Genomic DNA, 19,435 nt, shown 5'->3' with positions numbered 1-19,435 from the left:
AGGCTGCGCAGCCTAGGGCATTGGCGCTGTGAGGTGTCCTGCTTTGCTGCCACCGGCGTGCGTGAGCGGCGACTGCTGAGCGGCTGTGCTGGGGCCGGCGGGGCGCCGCTGCAGACCGGGACGCTCGCAGGGTCAGGTATTGAGATAAAAGGGGGGAAAGTGCTGCAATACGTGCAATAAGGAGTACTTATTTCTCTCTGTGAACGAAGGGCGGGGGTCTCGCTGGGAGAGGTCGGCCGCGACAGTGGCACTGAGCAATACGCCGCGTTTAAGGGTCTTCAGCCCTCGTACAGACTCTACCCTACGGGATGGTTGCTGAGCTGAACAAAAATACCATCAGCGAGCTAGATGTCCTAGTTGAGAAAGGCAGCCCTCCTGAGCACTGCAGGCAGAACAGGGAAAAGAAAGAGCAGCTGCTCATCTGGAATAACTGCGGTCCGAAACACAGACCGGTGCTCAACGCTATGTTCTTGCACCAGAACCACGACTTCCTTCTGCGCGTTATCTGGAAGCTGGATCGCAGCAAGCTGCCTAGAAAAAGCCAATAAAACGGGTGATGCCACAAAGGCTTTTAAAGCCAAGGTTACAACGCAAATTCACGAACAGGGCCGAAACAGCAACAAGACTGCCTTAAAAACTCGCAAAAGCTGAAAGCAGCCACCAGCACCGCTCCAAAAAGAGGCGTTTAATTTACCTCCCGCCTCTTGTCACGCGGCCGTGAATCACCTTGGCAGCCAGGGGCTCCCTGCGTGAGAACAAAACGGCAGCGCCATTAAAGAAATAAATTAAAAGGAAAATTAACTCAGCGCTCCCGCGTACGCAGCTCAGCCCGGAGACCTCCACCAGCTCTGCCCCCGCAGCCGGCGTAGGCGGATAAAGAGCGCTGAGGCGGTGGCCGGTACCGTTACCCCAGCCCCTCGGTGGGTGGATGCGTGCGGGGCGGGGGGAACTAGCTGGGTTGGGCGGGGTTTGCGCGGTCTCAGGGCGCTGCATCTCCTCGCAGGCCCCGCCCGGCTTCTTCTTTGCGCCCCGGCCCTGTTTCAGCTGCTTTCCGTTCCCTCCGCAGCGCCATGCGGCTCCCTCCCGGCGCTGTGCTGCTCCTGGGGCTCCTCGGGACGCTGCGCGATGGCGGCGCCTCAGGTGAGTGCGGTGTCGGGGGGCTGCGGGGAAGGGGCGTCGTGTCTGGGTGCGTAGCTCACAGCCATCCTGCGGTGTTTCCTTAGCGCGAGGCCGGCTTTGCAGCTTACTGTCTAGCTATAAACGCTGTTGTTTTACCCCCTGCGTGGCTCTGCTGGACTGCACCCGCGCTGTTGTGGGGATCTGGTGCAGGCCGATGGGTTTGGTGTAGAGATATGTAAGTTTTTACACCCCCTTCTTATAAGAAAGGGAAGAAAGTTAATTGCTTCTTAGGAGAGGTTTTGGCTTTCCAGCACCTTGCTAATCGTAGACCACAAACCGTCCCTTCAAAATCAAGGACGCGAGCGACAGCCCCAAGAGCTTGGAACTCGGCTCCTGCAGTGGGTTGTTGGCCATGCTGATGTAATCTGACTTTACTGAGCGTGGCCTTTTTTTTTTTTTTTTTTGTAATTCCCTTGTAGTTGTGCATGGGACGAAAATGGGCCCCCGGAGTTAAGTGCACTGTGATGATTGTATCTTGGGAAGACTTAACAGATGCTTGTTAACGCTTTTCCTGCGTGTGAAAAAATAGTTTCCTCAGAGATAAGCAAGCAGTCTCTGATAGTAGGGCTGATATAAGCTTGTTTCAGGTTTTCTTCGCTTTTAAACTAGCGTCTAATGAAGCTTAAAAAAGGAGATATCTGCCCTTGAGATACGTTGAAATGCTTCACGGCCCTATTTGGAATCAGTCTCAAGTGTGCAAGTCTTCCTTTCCTAGTCTCATGCCTATATCTCAGGGTGCTTCATGCAGGCACAGAGAGCTTATGCTTGGTGTTTAGTAGCATTGAGCAGGTTTGAGGATGAAGTCTCAGACAAGCAGTATGTCTCCCAGACTTGATTTTAAGTGGTGTTGTATTGTTTTGTTTTCTAACTGTATGTATAAATGCAGAATTGAAGTGAGACAGCAGCTGCTTTGTCTTGAAGGAGGCTGTCACTGTGTCTCCTTGCAGAACTAAGAGTGGAAGGGAAGAAGAACGTTTTCCTCGTGAGAAGTTAATGAGCTGTGTGATTTGTGTACCAAGACCTAGCTGACTATTAGGCCCTTTAAACAAGGACACCTACTTTATGGTTCACTGATTTGAAATTGTCCTGTGGTTATTCAGTCCTGGATACCCAGGTTTGCAGGGGTGATTTCTGCATCTGCTAATACTAAAAGATCCCACTGCAATTTTAAAGTACAGATAAGTAAAATCTGTCCATAATGGGCTACATGCCTTTCTGGGGTTCTGATGAGCTGCAGCTCTTTAAACTTAGCTTTTATACTTTAGAAGCAATATGCATTATGTTTAAAGCACTAAGGGAGCTCCACCTTCTTGAAATAGGAGTGCAGTTTGCCTTGTTTGCTAATTCCAAACCAGTTTTTTCAGTGATGCAAAAACAAAAGTGAGTTTGTAGTGTAATTAGGCTTGAGCAATGCCCTTATGCTGAAGTTTTAGGTGGATCAAGACCATCCTTCAGTTAAGATACAGCTATGCTAAAAGCATGAAAAATACAAAGCAATTGAATGGTGTCTCCCTTCCAGCTTATCTGGATCTACTTAGTTTGTGCTAGTTGTTTAGTCTATGCAGAGACAGACTTTAAGAAGTTCCCACAGGGCTACTCTGATCTCTGAATGTATTGGACAGCTGTTCACTTGCACATCTGGGTAGTAATGCCTCCTTGTTGTGTCATGTCTCAAGATGCAAGTGATACCCTAATCAACAGTACCAGCAATGTACTTAAGCCAGAGCTTGCATATTTTGGCTGTAAATCAGTGGATTAGGACATGTGAGCAGGTGACGTGAGTACTTTTCACTGTCTGTTTTTTCAAACTGTAGAAGACCCTAATGAATTCTACAACTTGGTGGACAGTACCATCTTCTGGGATGGGAATGCTGCAGGTGTGGTACTGTGTCTTCATGTAGCATCCAGCTGTGCTCTGAATCTCAATCACACGAGTTAAAAACTTAGGAAATTTCATAAATCTCCTTGTTTCTTTTGGTGGGAGTGCCTTTATTTGGGGTTGTACTAGTGTGGGAAGACTGAGGATTCTGATATGCATCCATGTATGTATGGCCCTGGAAGGTCTGATTTAACATGATAGTTTAATAAAGATAACAATGTGCTCAGTTTTCCCTGCTCAAAATGTCTAGATCTTTCTGCTGATGTTCCTCCTGCATGGAAAGGCTCTTCTTGCCTCTAAAAACTCATGTAAGGTAACTCAGTGTATCTGTAAGCTGCCTGGCACAGAACTGAAATGCATTTTCTCTTACTAGAGACAAGTATACTGATTGAGCACAGCCCTGTAGTTGTAAAGGCTGTTTCTGCATAAGCAGTGATGGAGTTTCTTAACAGGAACTGTATGTCTTTAGCTGCTAACTTTCAAAGCAGATACTTTGCCAACACTAAGCTCCATTACAAATTACACTGAGCTCAGGCGATTTAATGGCTGTCTGAAAACATGATAGTGATGGGCCTGATGAATTGTGAGTAGGTTGGTCTGTCTTGCTTCCCATGCTCCTGTCTCCTTCAGAGCACCACCAGTGTCTTCAACAAATGATGGAAATGGAGAAAGCAAGAAGGTTTTAGGCATTGTAGTTTGGTAATGTAGCAATTATTCTTCCAGCAAATGACTTAAAAGGTTCTGCAGCTCTGCAGTTCTTGCGAACTCTCCTTAGTAATCTTTCAAGCACAACTAGAAGTGCAGTTCAAGGAGCTTGTAGACAACCATCTGAAAAACACTAGTCTCATGGATGTAGCCATTCTTGTTCCTAACTCTGCATCTATAGTCTTCTGTCCAGACTCTGGCTTAAAATATGTCACATGCACTGTCTAGGAGCAGTTATGCAAACAGTAATGTAATATAGAACACCATGCCTTAGTTTACCACACTAATTAAATCTGAGAGAGTGTCTCTGACATTTAGAGTCTCATGATCATGTTGAGGTAGTGGCTGCATGCTTTGCTGACAAATCTGACCTTATATATGCGGAGGCCTCAGGGTGTAAGAAGAGAGTGGAGGTGAGAAACAAGGCAGAGCAAAGCTGTTTTTCCCCTTGTTGTAGAGTATAGAGAAGATGTATATGGTTTCAGTTTTTCTTTCCTTAAAATAACATTGTGGAGTGAACATCCTGCGGTTCAAAAAGCTACTTTTAAAGTCCAGGGAGATTCTCCTCTGTTCAAAACTCCCAGCAAGTTTGAGTGCATAGAAAGTCAGCAGTGCATTTAGAACACTTTTCTCTAGCATTCATATGTTGTTGCCTTTCTGATATAACTTCAGGTCTTCAGAGAACAGAGATTTTGTGGAGGGGACAAGTATATGAATGATACTCAGGGGGCTTCAGAGATTGAAAAATACTCAAAATGCTTGAAAATATTTATTTTAACATAAGCTAAAGATTTTTTTTGTCATATTGCCACGTCAATCTTTCTCCTGGATGATTTGTGATCCACGTATTTCAGCAAGGGGTTTGCTGGTGATCTGGTATTGGTAATTGTCAAACTTCTGGGGTGAGCGTAGGACTGAAGTAAGGATTGAAGTTAGTAAGATGAAATGAGTTATTTTTCCTGCTTTCTCTCTGCTGTGAGAAGAATGGAAGATGTTTAAAGGTAGGTCACCTCTTTTTGCACATCAAAAGGCAAAGAAACCTGCCAAAGAGGAGAGAATGAAGAGTAACAAGAAAGAGCTAAAAGGGGTACAGAGTTCAATGTACAGAGTTTAGAATGAGAAGACTCTTTGTTTCAGAAAGGGAAACACCTGACCCATCCAGTGTGAATGGGATATTTGTACTCCAATGAAGGCACAGAGTAACATGGCAGTATCAACCTTCATACTAGGAGAGGCAACTTTGCAGAAGTGGTGTATTTGTTCTTAAGCTTGGTAAGTTTTAGGTCAGCTGGCTTTGTGTTTGTGCCTATGCAGGGGAATTCTTGTGGAGCATCACAATGCAATGCTCAAAGGCATTGTTCATGCTACAAGCCTACAGTCTCTACTTTATAACAAAAGAGAATCTCATGGCTTTCATACAGCTGCTTCTCTTCCCTCTCCTGGGATTCTGTGTTTCCCAAGAGCACAGCACAGGAAGAAAGCAGACTTTCTTGCAGGACTTGAACAACAAGCCAAAGCTGATTCTCAGAGAACCTTATATTCTGGGTCATGTGTTTCTCTTTAAATTGAAATGACAGCAAACGATGGAGCTATGTTCATCCCAGAAAAAAATGATATTGACTGCATCTAGGAAGAAGTGATGAAACTAGATGCAGAAATTAGGATACAACAGTCCTAATAATTAGAATAATTTGTGAGCAAATTACATGTGAAAAACTGAAAGTAGTTAAGTGTATGTATGTAAACAACAAGTTTGATGCTGTTGTAGAACTTGATGCAATTACCATCACTGGGAAATTTGCCCAAGAAGTCTAGCAGATATTCTGCATGTTGGCTGGCTAATATGAGCATACTCTTCTGTATCTGCAGAAGAGCAAGTAGTCCTCAGTGTCATATTTACTGAATGGTATTTGCCCTTCATTGCACTAATTGGTCGTCTGCAACTGGTGTTTGTTGCCGATGAGCTCAACTGTACAGGGGGTGGACTGAGCTCCTGGCAGGAAGTCATGTCCAGAGAGGTTGTGGAGTCTCCTTTTATGGAGATATGGAAGATCAGTTTGGATGCTTACCTGTGTGACCTATTGTAGGGTATGTGCTTTAGCAGAGGGGTTGGACTCAATCTCTTGAGGTCTTTTCAGTTCTGTGATGTCCTGTATGCTTAGGAGAGAGCCAGACTGCACAGCAGTTTTCCTAGCTGTATCCCTTGTAGGCAGAGCTTTGTGTATAGCAGACTCTGAAGCCTGAATTTTCTGATTGAGAGTAGCATAAAATGTCTTGCTGTGTTCCCAGTGGATGAATGTTGGGCCAGCCCTCTTCCCCACTCCCTCAATAACTGCTTCCCATGTGAATGAAAAACCAAGTGGTTTTTTTTTGAATGCAGGTCTTCTTGAGCTCTCCTTGGGAAAATTCAGAAATGTGCTACTTAATCAGACCAATCCAGTGGAAGCAGTCATCAGGAACATTGCAAGCAATGTGACAGTCATCGTTTTTCAAGTACACGCACAGCGAAGTGATGTGGTGATATCCTTTGATAAGGTATGGGAAGAGTGTCGTTTCAGTTCTCAAGTCCTTCTTTTCTTTCCCTAAAGGAAAAGTAGGTGTTGGCTATCCTACACTTAGGGTACAGAATTGAAGCTATGTAAGTATTATATAAAAACCATGCAGTTCATGTGCTTTTAGGATTTCTGAAACTAGAACAATACTTTCTCATGCTCTTGTGTCATGACTACTGTTTTAGAGAACTGAATAGCAAAGAAATTTCTGATCTGGCTTGACTTTTTTTTTTCAGTGCTCTTTACTCTTGGTGGGAGTGGTGCTTTTGATATGTGGCTGCTGACCACTATCCATCAACATGTCCCATTAAAAACAGATTCATGACAAACATTTGCCAGATGCCTTGTTATGCTAAACATGATCATTTTTTTGATGTTTGGCTGTCTACAGTTCATGTTGTTTGTGTATAGCTGCTGTAGGTATGGCGTCTCATTATCCTAACTGCCTCTCCTGAATTAATTCTTGTTTAGTGGCATATGGAGAAATTCTTCCACAGTACTCCAGTGAAGGCTGCTACATCTAGCTGGTAATACAAGCATTCTTACTGCTATACACTAGCCTTGTTTTTGTCCCATAATTACTGGGATGAAATCTGAAATACTGATTTTTATGGTACTCTGAGGCAATGAGTGGGATTTGAGCAGAATGTAAACTAACCTGGAGGTACTAGGTAGCAACATGACTGCTGCCATCCGGTTCCCGTATTCCATCGGGGTATTTCAAATGAGAATATATTGTGTGCCAAGGACTGTGCTGGGAAGCTTTGAAGATGAATAACCTGTAACACAAGTCACCCAGTTCAGTTGTCTTTGTACTGTTAAAATACCGAGGATTCCAGGGTGGAGGCATTATTGCTATACTTATTCAGTCATTGATTACCAGCCGTAGAGCTTTCTGCTGTCAGTTCAGGCTCTGCTTGCGTGTATGGGTTTTATCAGGTGAAGGGTAGTGCCACGTTAATGTGGTTGTACTGCTTTTAGGGCTGGTCTGCCTCAGAAGGTGTGAAACTGAGCCAGACCTTAAGGCCTGCCAGGTGTAATGTGTCTCCATGCAGTATTGCCTTGGGTAGCTCTTGTGGTCTTGGACAAAAGCATGTTTTCCATGCTGAAGATTTGACTGCAGGTCAAATCTTGGTTGTTCCGTCCACGAATGATGTGGTTGCTGCTGTCTGATCTTTCCTCAAGGCTCTTGGTTCTGAAAGGAGTGGTGAGGGTGAGGATTAGATCAGTGGTTGTCTGTCATGGTTCATGTTAAAGCCAGCTGTTATAAAGTAGACTCCATTTTGGTGGAGATAGTGAGGTGTTTTGGCACTCTGGTTCTCAGGATTGCTCATTAGTTTCTTTACAGCTTTTTGTAAGAGATATTCTAATCCCTTTATACCTTTACTAATCACTCCATATCTGTACACTAGTAAACTTAGCTACCTAGAAATCTCTGCAATTTGCTTTTGATGTTACTACTTCAACAGTCTCAGACTTTCAGGTTTCTTTTTTCTTTTTAACCTGAACTGACCAATGTGCAGTGTTGACAGCTGCTTTTTTTTCCCCCCAGCTCTGAGCTACTGCTAGCTAGCTGAATGCCTCACCTGTAGCAACTGACACTGAAATGTGTGCCCTACAGGCCTGTGGCAGGAATGTGACTCCTGTGCAATATGTTTAGCTGTGGTAAAACATGATCACAATTAATTGCTTGTTTATATAATGTGTTTCTGTCCAGAATCCATCTACAAACAGCTCAGGAACTGGTGTAGACAGAGGGCTGATTTCCATCCTTCGACCTCAACAGACTGTGTGTACGTGGTACCTTCGATCTCTGGATGCTAACCGGGTGCTAAGCACAGCTATCTCTATTCCGTATATGGAGAAAGGTATGTTGCCCTTTTTCTTTTTTTAAGGGACACCAGCTCTGCTTTACTACAAGCGAACTGTAGAATGAGGTGTTGCATTTTCAGAAGTGATATTACTGCATGGCAAAAGCACGTGGTAGAGATGGCACAAACCCTTCCAGGCTGCCAAAGCTTAGTTTCATTACTGAATTATGATTTGTGTATAAGATGTGTGGTCTTGTCATGACTTCAGCCTCAAAGTAGAAAAGTGCTGTGCATGTATATTAGGATTTGTTTTAGTGATTGCAGTGACATAACTTGTTAGGCTCTAGTCCTGCAGACAATACAATTCTGGGTACTCAGCATCAGACTATGCCTGCAAATGTGTGTGTTGCTGAGGTCTTAAACTTTTTTTCATATTATATAAGGAAGAAGTAAGAACTACTACATCTATTTTTTTGTTTTATTTTCCAGATCCTATACCTGGAGGCTGCAATCTAGAATTTGACTTGGAAGTGGATCCCAACATTTATCTAGACTACACATTGGCTGATGTACGCATCAAGTTTGCCCCTGCAAACTTGGGGTATATGAGGTATGTAGTTTTAAAAAAAAAAAAAAAAAAGAAATGAGTGGGGGCTTCAGTGCTCTGACTAGACTCTGTATTGGAGTTTCCTTCCACTGTATTTGACTAGGGTGATAATACAAGATTTAATGGAAAGGTTGAACATCTAACTACTAGTAGAAATATTGTTTGCTGCAACTAGTAATCTAAGAAGTACGTGAGGAAAAGAAAGAGGAGGAAGAGGTAACTTAAGTTACCTGGAAGTTGCATCTTGTGGGAGAGATCATGCATATGAAGGCTTGTGCCAAGCATGTTGCTGACATCTTCTTAATTGTAGAGGAGCAAACCCACCATCCTGTGATTCAGGAACTGGTCAGAACTCCAGATGGCGGCTGCGCTATGATGTCTACCAGTACTTCTTACCAGAAAACGATCTTTCTGAGATGGTGCTCATGAGCCACATTCGGAAGATGTCTGAGGTGCAAAGTATCAAAGCTAATGGTGTTAAAGTAAGTGTGAAACCTTGGTCTATGAGGTGCTTGGCAGTGCACTGTATGAAAATCTTCCTTCCCTGTTCTTCTCTCCCTTAAGTTGAACTGGACTAGAAACTGACCCCAGTTCGGAGGGACATAAAGAGAGCAGATATGGTAAAGCAAACACTTGTGGCATGTTTACCTACTCCCAGCGAAGAGATTGGAGGGAACAGAAGGTGAAAATGTCAGTGGCCATGACCTATCTGGCCTTGCTGGGGAGTAGAATAGCAGCCTCCCTGCTTCAGAGGGCAGATTTGGGGTAGAAGACTGATAGGAAGAAATGGACTCTGCCCTCAAATGGGGAGGAATAAAACATGGATAGGAAAATCTAATGTGCTGTCAGAAAGCACTGCTTTATGTTGAGGATAGTGGTGGCAATCCTGTAAGCCTTTAACCCTTCATTTGGTAATATTGGGAGGGTTCAAATAGCAAAGCTCCTGTTTCAGTTCTTGCTGGTCTTCCTTGAGCTGCTGAGTATTGCTTTAGCTGTGTGAGTACATCGCCATGGCATTAGAAATAGTGACAAGCAGGTCTCTGGAATTAAAAATATTCTTTACTGTTCCAGATGCTTACAGTGACAAGTGATGATAAGACAGATGTATACTTTTCCTCGCTCCCTGGGCAAGGTGTGATCTACAATGTCATAGTATGGGATCCTCTTTGGAATACTTCTGCTGCATACATACCTGCTCACACATATGCCTGCAGCTTTGCTGACCTAGTGGATAACTGCTCTTCTCTTAGTAAGTTGGGTCTTGTTGGAGCACAATTCAAGCTTATGCTCCAAAGTGCTGACTGGTGCTTTTTTTGAGAGATTTTTACATGTGTAAATATATACTCTTGGTATATTTTTGTTACTTTGAGTCATTGTCTTGACTGAGGAGAAAGTCTAGAATTATAAATATTAGTCTATGGAGAACTATTAGTGATTGGTCTCCCTCCAGCTTTTTCCATTTGAACAGGCTAAATAGTTTTAAGTTACTTTGTGGGTGATGCATGTGAAACTAAGCTGATAAAACACGGTCTGGATTAGAGTCCAGCTCGAAGTCTTGAGCTGTGCTCATGCTAATAGCAGTCAGTAACTTTCAAATATTTTGGAATGGGATGGTCACCTTAAAAACAAGCATGAATATAATGCCAGCAATAGAAATCTGATTACAAAGTCATATTACTTTCTGTGAGGTTATGTAATTATAGAATTTGAGGGCAAGAAGAGCAAACTGAAGGAACAAGAATAATGGATAGAATGTGGTTCATAAAGCAAAATTTGTCCTCATTTGCTTAATTATTACAGAGGTGACTTGTCAAATTTGGTGTCTTATGAGGTAATAAGAAACATTATCTGGGCTTAAAAACCTTTCCTCTAATTCAGAAAACTAGAGAAACGTAGCCTAAATATCAGTAAGGATTCTTCCTAGGAGGCAGAGATGAACTGTACTTGAAATACTGATGGTTTTTTCTGTTGCATGAAAAATAAATTCTTTGTAGATAAAGATGAAGGATGCAAAGATAAAAATTAACTGCTCTATCACTGACTATTTTAAAAACTGAGTAGAGAATTTTCAGGTAAAGCTGTAAGAGTGGTACTGCAAATGGCAAGTTACAACTGCCTGACTAATGGTTACAGAAACTTCAGTCTCTTCAGTAAGGTGGAAGCTTTTAACTGCAGCTTAAACTGGAGCTACTTAAATATTCTGTTGAGGATCTTAAGATATTTGTTAGGTCAAACGCTGCAGACTTGTTTTCACTGTAAGTCCAAAGGAGCAGTAGTTATGTTGTTGACAGACTAAGTGATGACAACCTGACCTTATGTTAGTGTCACTGTTGGGACTACTAGAAGAGAATGCTCTAGTAACCCATTCTTTCTCTCTGTAGGCAAACTCTCTACCAAAATCTTCTTCACTGCTCTTGCTGTTTTTGGTCTCTTCACATGCTTTTTTGGACACAGATTCTGGAAAACAGGTACGGAGTGGTTTTTCTTCTCATAACTATTGTTGGAATTCATAAGTGTAACTTGCTGTGACTGAAAACTGTAGTGTTTTTGCTAAGAATCACCCGGTAGTGATTACATGTCAATTAGGTCCATAGTCCTGCTTTAGCAGGGTCAGATCTCTTGAATGCTAAACAAGAAGTTTCTGGTATTCCAAGAACAGGAACCCAGAACCAGGGTGCGTGCTGGGGAGCATGAATATAGATGTGTAATTTTTACTTATTTGAAGTACTTTGGAACTGCCCTTTCCAGAACAAAGTATTGGCTGTCTCCTTCAGTTTAACAGCTAGTAAACTGAGATCTCCCTTCCCAGTTGTAAAACAGAGGGGTCTGCAGATCTACTGAGGTAGACTTGGTATCATGTGATATGATAGCATACTAAATCACTTTTCTCTTATCTCTAGACTTATTCTTCATGGGATTCATATTCACAGGATTCTTCTTCTTTGTATTCATCACTAGGGTAACTGGCCTTGGTTATGATGGTGAGTAGATGTCAGGATAACCCTGTCTTCTTCCCAAAACATTATTGCTATGGATCTCTTAAGTTATGCTTGCAGCTGGCAAGCCTTGGAAAATATTAAAAAAAAAAAGTATAGTATGTGAGTACTTGACCTGAGCTGTGATTACTGTAACAGCTGAATACACAACAGAGTAATTATTGTTTTCAACCTCAGACAATAAAGTGGAATTAATAGCTACAACTATGAAAGAAAAATTTGCAAATCTATCCAAGGGAGGTGCAGGTTTAGAAGCTATCTGGAATTTGCAATATGCTTCCTTCCTGCCTCTTCCATAATGGGTAAACCTCAATTTCAGATCAATGCAGGTTCTATCTGTAAGACAGAATAAGCAACTGCAACCAGTCTGGACTGGCAAGAATTGGTTCCTTTGTCTTTATTACATCCTACCTCATATAGTTGCTTTTCTGATAATGCCATATCTATTGCAACATAACTTCTCTGGGAACTCAAGGTACTCTGCTACATAGTAGCAACACCTTCATTACAATCTTATGTCACTCTTTCAGTAGCATACTCTCAGTTACTGACTGGAGTTGGTGAAATACGTGAAGCACAAATGTGGGCTTTTTTCAGAAAGTTTCTGAAAACCTTCATTAGGTAATGACCAAGCATGCAAGTGAAGCTGTTGAGTATGTTATTGCAATAACTGAGATTTTCAGGATGTTGCTACTGTTCTTAGTTTAGAATTTCCTGTTTTATTTTTCAGTGCGTCTTATTTTGACAGCAGTAGCTGGGATTATTGGAGGGATTCTCCTGGTTGCAAGCTGGTGGAGGTTTGGCTCTGTCCTACTCTGTATGTTGATTATTGGACTTGTGCTGGGATTTCTCTTCTCATCAATGGTCTTCTTTACTCCACTAGGTATGTACTGAAATATTTTGCTGCCAAGTGACTACTGAGTGATACGTCCCTTCTACATTACAGGGACTGCAAGGCTCTAAAACAAATGCCCCTATCTGGTGTATCTTAGTGTGATTTGTCTCTTATTTTTTTTTTTCCCTTTCTGGTTTTGGAGGGATTAGAGATGTCCCTGAAGCTTTCTTCCAGGTGTGCGGCAGTTAAAGCTATTTGGAGAATCAGCACTGGTGGGAAAAGGAAAATGCTTATTCTTAGTACCCAAACTGCTTGCATTTCAGTAATCTAATACCAGCTTTGCTCCAGGCAAGCATTTGCTGTCTGTCTTGTTCTCTGATCCAGAGCAAGTTACAGTAGAAAATCTGTGGTCTGACTCTGAGGTTTCAGGTATGAAGGCATTGTGGATAAAGAGGAGCTCTTGCTGTTACCTTTTACCATAGTGCAGTGCAGTGCTCTGGCAGCACTTTACTGTAAGGCTCAAACTTGTATTTGCAGCTGAACTGACATCACAGGCATTTTTAGAATTACTTCCTTAAGAGGAGCAACAGGTAAACCACAGCAAAGCAAGAAAGGCTGCTGAGCTGAAATCCCTCAGGGACATCAAGGCATCAGCTGCACTGCTTTCTTTGCTGTACCTTTTAAATCTCATAAATGCTTTCCTTTCCAGCTTTCCTACTTAAGATCTCCTGGTGGGGCAGTTTTTTCCCTTTTCAAGGTTGTCTCTTTTTCTCAGGCTGTGGTTGTGTAATAATCCATGCATTCCCTGGTTGCTCTTTACTAAAGTAAAATAGTGAGCAAATTAGAGTCAGCTAGTCCCCTGTTTAATTGACAGGCCTTTACTTTGCTCCCCCTGCTTTTAGTGTTTAATCAAGTAACTTTATTATTCCTAAAGCCAGAAGAGCTTCTTGCCATATATTGTGGTGGCTGCGCTTGCACCAGGTCCTATAGTAAAACCTATGTAGATACAGGTTCATAAACTATAAAACTATATAAGCAATAAAATGGCTTCTTATTAGATGGAAGTACTCTGCTTTTCACTCTTACCAGATGAGTAGTGTATACTTCACTGAAAAACTTGCTTGATGAACAAGATCTGCTTCCCAATTTAGGACCTGTGCTAAACTGGAACAATCTGTTCTGAGTAACAGTACTACAGTGCACTTCTAATTGGCATTTGAGCTCAAAAGCTAACCTTTTCAACATCGTGCTCCAGGTATTTCTAAAATTTCTGAACGTACAGAATCTTTAGGGAGAAGCTTACTACTACAACCACTAAAAAAAAAAATTATTTACTAACGCTAGAAAACTATTTGTGGAATATGGTGTCTTTGCAGGAGACTACAGGGTGTTCCGTGATGATGTTGTGTTCTGGGTGACCTTTTCTTCTGTGGCCTTGATGATTCCAGTGCTTTTTGTTGGCTGTCCAAGAATTGTAAGTAATCTCCTCTTCCTCCATGGGAGGAGGGGGGGAAAGGGTTTCAGACCATTATCCAAACTGCAGTCCTGTGGGATGTGTAGAAGATCTAACATAGCTTCATGAAACTCAGTACAGGATCAGCTCTAAGGAGTTCCTATTCACTGCTGCTTGTACTAAATGGTCCATAAGGAAAGGAATGACTTTTTTTTTGCATCACTGCACACAACTAGTAACACTTCTACTGGCCTACCTCAGCTGTCTTAATAGGATGCCTGGATAACAGGGTGTGGGCAAGCCAAATTCTTCTGGTAGAACTGATGAAATATTGCATTAAAGAGATGGGGGAGTACAGTGCTGGTCAGTTTCCTAAAGTTCTGTTTTTCTTCCCCTTTCCAGCTGAACATACTAGCCTGTGGAATAGTAGGCTCTTACGCGGTGGTCCTGGCTATTGCATGCTATGTTTACACAAGTCTTGCTTACATTGCCTTAGACCTGCTCAGAAGGCTCCTCAATGATTACTTTAACAGAGCTTACACCAACGTGCCTTTTCAAACAAATGGTGAGTGCTGTTCTTATACTTCCTTTAAAAAAAAGAAGTGAGAAATACTTGAGAACTGCATCTTTGCCTTTGTAAACAGTAAATGTTGAGGGGATGAAAGGGTAACATAAGAAGTATGGTGGGAGATTTTAACACCCAGATGATGAATTTCAGTCCTCTAGAAGTAACACTGAGCTGACTCAGACATGAACCTTGCAACAAATGCTGTGTAACAAGGAGCTTACCCGAGGAGCTTTTCAGCTTTGAACTGCTGTGTTTGCAGAGTGGCAGTCTAAGGGACAATGACTGAACGTCCTTGTTCTTGCCTTCGCATCGTTATTCTTTCTGCCCACGAGGATGCAGAGGCAATATGTCATTCCTTCCTGTTTCCAAACTTGTCAGTGTTTGTACTTGGGAATCATAGAACGGATTGGGCTGGAAGGGACCTTAAAGTTGTGGCCCCTCTGCTGTGGGTAGACCAGGTTGTCCAAAGCCCCATCCATCTTAGTCTTGAACACTTGGACAAACATCATGATTCCTTCCAAGTTTTATGGGAATCAGTGCTTTTTCTTTTTTTTCTTTTAGACTTTATTGTCCTGGCAGTGTGGATAATGCTGGCCCTTAGTGGAGTAACTGTGCAGCTTCGCAGAGAGAGAAGTGAAGTGCCCTTCCCACCACACCCTTACCTCACCTGGAAACGGGAAAGGGAGCGCAGAAGCACAAATGTCTTAGACCCCAGCCATCATATCCCTCCCCTAAGAGAGAGGATCCACAGCAAGCTGCTACAGATTAAAGAGCTTTTTCAGAAGGAGCAACCAGCTGGGGAAAGAACTCCATTGCTTCTGTAACCAGCTCAATAACTGGTGGGAACAGAGAGGAAGAATCTAACAATGGCAAGATAAGTTATCACCAGCAAACCAGCCAGCAGTGCAGGCTTCTACCGCTGTCAACTTGTCCTGTGTAATAAGAGGAGGCTGTTTCTTCAACTCGAAGGAAAAATTATCTGTCCTGTCCACTACATGCTGTTTTGTGACATTCCTCAATGGCCCATTCAGACTGCTGTAATGTGTATGTCTGGCTGCAGAGATCTCATATTAAGGGTCAAGTACAGGTATTTGTCTTGTAGTGAGCTAGTTTGATGTTCAGGTATGGGAGTATAGAACAGCCCTTAGAAAGCAACCTGTGCAACACTGGTTCTTCCCTCACGGTGTGAAAATTTCTGCCAAAATATTGCCTAACTTGTTCTTGGAGGTGAGCAGTCTGCCATCTTGCAAGGGAAGAAAGACAAGGGTCATATACAGAAGGAGTTCTTCTAGCAGGAACTGAAGTATCATCTTCTAATAGGTACGAAATGTGTGGCTGCAGACACAGTTGTGTCCAAGACACATTACTGAACCTTGCAAGCTAAATTAAGTGACTTGAATTTAAACTGCACTGAATTAACTGTTGTAAGTGAGCACACTGGGGCTCAGGAAGTGAAGCTGATCTGAGACTACTTTCTCCCTCTTTTGCTTGGTTCTGTAGCAGGCTGGTCATCTGGTCTTTGTACAGAGATGACTGCTAAGAGAACGCAAGTGGCTTGCTTCCTTATTTGCTTTCTGAATAGCCTACGACTTGCTTTGTCTCTGGTATCATCTTTTTTTTGATGAGGTGCTGCCAAAGAGAGTAACTGGAATAAGCACTTTATTGCCAATGTCAGTCTTTCCTGGAATTAGTTGAAACACTAACTGTTGTGGTTGTTTTTTTTTCTTTAATCAATCGATCTTTTAATTTTTGCCTTTAAAGGTGAGAATAGCATACTGCAGGCAAAATACTGACCAAGATCCTTGCTGACTCAATGTGTTCCTTAGCAACTCCGATTGCATTTTCCCAATATGAATGCAGTGTAAAAACAGATAAAGGACCACTCTTGTGTTCGGTGGAAAATTGCATCTTGTTTGGTGGCTTTATTCACTTCCTTAAATAAAACAAGCAGCCATTTTCAAAATGCAAACTGGAGCCTTGTGGGTTTGGCTCACGTTAATGTACAAACTGACCTGAGGCTGTCCTTGGGTTTTACTGCCCACCCCCTGCCCGGTCCTGGTCTATATCCTCAGTATTTACATTGTGGTCTGTCTTATATTAAATAGCAATGAAAGCAATGCATTACATTGATTCTTGATACAGGTTTTGGTGGCTCTTTCTAATTTTTTTTAAAACTTTTTAATTTCTTCTTCCTATCTTTATACCTTTAGTGTGGGCAGCAGAGTACATAGTCCTTCCTGTCTGGAGGTGGATGGCTGATCTGCTACTTGAATGGAACCACTGCTAGTGAATAACCTGCTGGTAAAACTTCAGTTCTCAGCCACTACTTTAAATTCTTGGCAGCAGGTGTGTCAGAAACTACCCACTGAGGAAAGTGACAATACTACTCTATCTGAGAACTTACTTGAAAGCTTAAACATTCTAGCAGTAGAAGAGAACCAATGACTTCAAAGTAACTCAATTTTACAGCCTCTTCTCAGCTTGTAAGGAGTGAAACTTTGTAGCATGGCATAGCCTCTGAGGTGACTGAGCGGATCTGATGTTTAGAGACAAATCCCATGACTGCTTGGAGCTGGTACACTTGGCTCAAACAGCTGAGCAAGGCTGAAATCCTACATTTAGGGTCTTGCTTCATTCTGCTGTTCTCTGTGGCAGATGGGGGTAAATGAGAAGCTCTTTCCTTGGTCTCTGATGGACTGATGTTCACTGGCTGCCCTTACTGCACTGATACTGAGCTTGTCTTTGTGTATTTGACTAAGTAGCAAACACTTATTTGGTATACAAATGCTCTTAAACATGTTTACCTTGTTTTTTTATAACTGTTGTGACTAGCATTCTGAAAGAAACAAGTTGAACTCTAATTTTCTATATCTTTTTATAATAAAGATGTCTTTTGAAATAATATTGTAACTGAGGGGATGTCTTCATGCTGAATTCAGTGTCACTTTTACAATCACTGATTGTACAAACTTGCTTCACAAATGCTGAAGCAAGTTGTAGTGGTTGGTTGTCCTGAAATTTCCTACCATCAAAGGATATGGTAGGAGACACTAACCTGTCACAAGGACTGAATGCAGTCACAGTGACACCCTGAGGTCCAGGCTGAGACCAGTCACATTCTGTAGGATTGCAGGAGCTGGAGAGGTGTCTGTAGCTTCATTGGACAAAGTTCTAAAGGACAAAAGAAGTTTGTGTCAAGCTCCCGACTGGAAACTAGTCTGCAGGATCCTGTAGGAAGGCTGAGGCAGAGTTAGGCTTGGAACTCTTCTGATCTCCTGAAATGGAGATGGTCTTTTTTCCAATTAAAAATTGAGCATGGTTTATCTTCCTGTTCCGTAAGCCATAGTGCTTAATAGTGATTGTTGTCAGAATATACTAACTGATTCACTGGAGCACTGGGGGGATTTTTTAAACCTCTTGTGTACCATTTGTGGCAGCTGCAAGAGAGACTGGATTCCAGCTTGCTATGCATTTCTGTACTGTGCAAGTACAGAAAACTACTCACTGCAGCACCTCTCACTGGAAGCACTTACGCAGCTAGCCCAGCCCAGCACCTACCTTGCAGTTGTGCTAGCTTAAACTGATGCTATTTAATGCTTCTTGGGAAGTTCTAGGTGCTGATACCTCTGCAAAACCAGGTGTGTTGATTGCAAGCTGGAGTCTCCTGGATTATGATGATCTGCCTCTCTCTGCCTTAGAGAACCCACCTGCTGTCACTGCATTTCTGCAGTCCTCACTGCACTGTAACAGTGCTGTGATGATTACATCATGGTGTTTGTCCTCGTTGCTCCTTCAGCATTTCTAGGACTGAAACACATGCAGAACTGCCTTAAAGCTAAAGGAGAAACTTTCTTCCTCCTCTCCTCGCTTTCCCAGTTTTGAAATGAGCTGTGGCACAGCTAGACACAAGGACACTGATCTTTCTCAAAGAGAAGGTTTCCTTTGTCCTTGTCTCTTGCTTTCTTATTTTTAAAGCAGAAACTCAGGCTGACTCCCATATTTCATGGAGCACAACATATGTAAGGCAGCTTGCCCACCTGCCTCCCTAGGTCTTCAGAAAGCATAGCTTGAAATAGGAGCAAGCCATGCTTTCCAGAGGGGTACTGTGCTTTGGTTTTTTTTTTTTTAGAACAGGTGATGGGAGACTATGAGAAGGGGCCTGCAATGTAAGTTCCACCATCATCCCTGCAGTTGTATCTTGTGTGAGCAGCTCTATTCACGGGGAAGAATGATGGACCTGTATCTTCCAATCTAATGGTGTGTGCTGCTACTGCTTAGTAAGAAGAAAATGTACTAGTTACTGTTCTTACATCCTTTCCAACAAGTGTTAGAAATACGTTACGTACATTGGGTTGTAAAGCACTTGAAGCTCTTCTAGGGGCGTAGCTGTTAGTTGTGGTGTAAACACTACAATAGAGATTTCTGAGAAAACACCTGCCTTACTTAATGTTTTGCCTTCTGTGGGCAAGAGGCTTGTTGTTATTTTCAGTTAGAAGCTATGGAGTGGGTGTGACTAACAGGTAGGTGGCAGTCTTGAAACTGCTCACACTCCCAGCAGGGCCTGGTTGCGAAGCTTTGCCATCCAAACCCTAGCATTGGGTTTGGGTGGGACAAAAGCAGCACTTCTTCAACTGCTTGTTTAGCTGTGATGTGCATCGCAGAGAAGAAGGGAATGCTTGGCCTGAGCTGTGGCCTCTCCCGTGTTTCATGTCAGATCTGGTCTGTGCTGTTGCTCTCAAGCCAAGCTGTGTCAACCCCTTCCACATCATTGATAAGCAGGTTCTGATATGTCAGTTTTCATTAGAAGCAACAGCTCAAAGTAATGTTTTTGTTTATTCAAGCAGATGCTT

The 19,435-nt window shown here is 42.6% G+C and overlaps 1 protein-coding gene across 2 annotated transcripts; it reads left to right on the top strand.

Moving 5' to 3' along the window:
* Positions 1 to 17,487, top strand: TM7SF3 (transmembrane 7 superfamily member 3). Of its 2 annotated transcripts, none has more exons than XM_021392158.1 (13): positions 1 to 136; positions 1,067 to 1,140; positions 6,144 to 6,298; positions 8,033 to 8,183; positions 8,616 to 8,736; positions 9,044 to 9,215; positions 9,805 to 9,982; positions 11,115 to 11,201; positions 11,634 to 11,714; positions 12,460 to 12,612; positions 13,941 to 14,038; positions 14,420 to 14,582; positions 15,147 to 17,487. In XM_021392158.1, exons 2-13 carry the CDS (start codon positions 1,071 to 1,073, stop codon positions 15,407 to 15,409), a joined length of 1,692 nt encoding a protein of 563 aa, XP_021247833.1. In that variant the 5' UTR covers positions 1 to 136; positions 1,067 to 1,070; the 3' UTR covers positions 15,410 to 17,487. The 2 variants fall into 2 exon arrangements, with proteins under 2 accessions (XP_021247833.1, XP_021247828.1); XM_021392153.1 differs by lacking the exon at positions 1 to 136 and adding an exon at positions 784 to 920.

This window comes from Numida meleagris, chromosome 1 (assembly GCF_002078875.1).
Source record: "Numida meleagris isolate 19003 breed g44 Domestic line chromosome 1, NumMel1.0, whole genome shotgun sequence".
NCBI classification, from domain to species: Eukaryota; Metazoa; Chordata; class Aves; order Galliformes; family Numididae; genus Numida; species Numida meleagris.
Note: the sequence above shows the minus strand (reverse complement) of the source record. Positions and strands in the feature narration are given on the sequence as shown.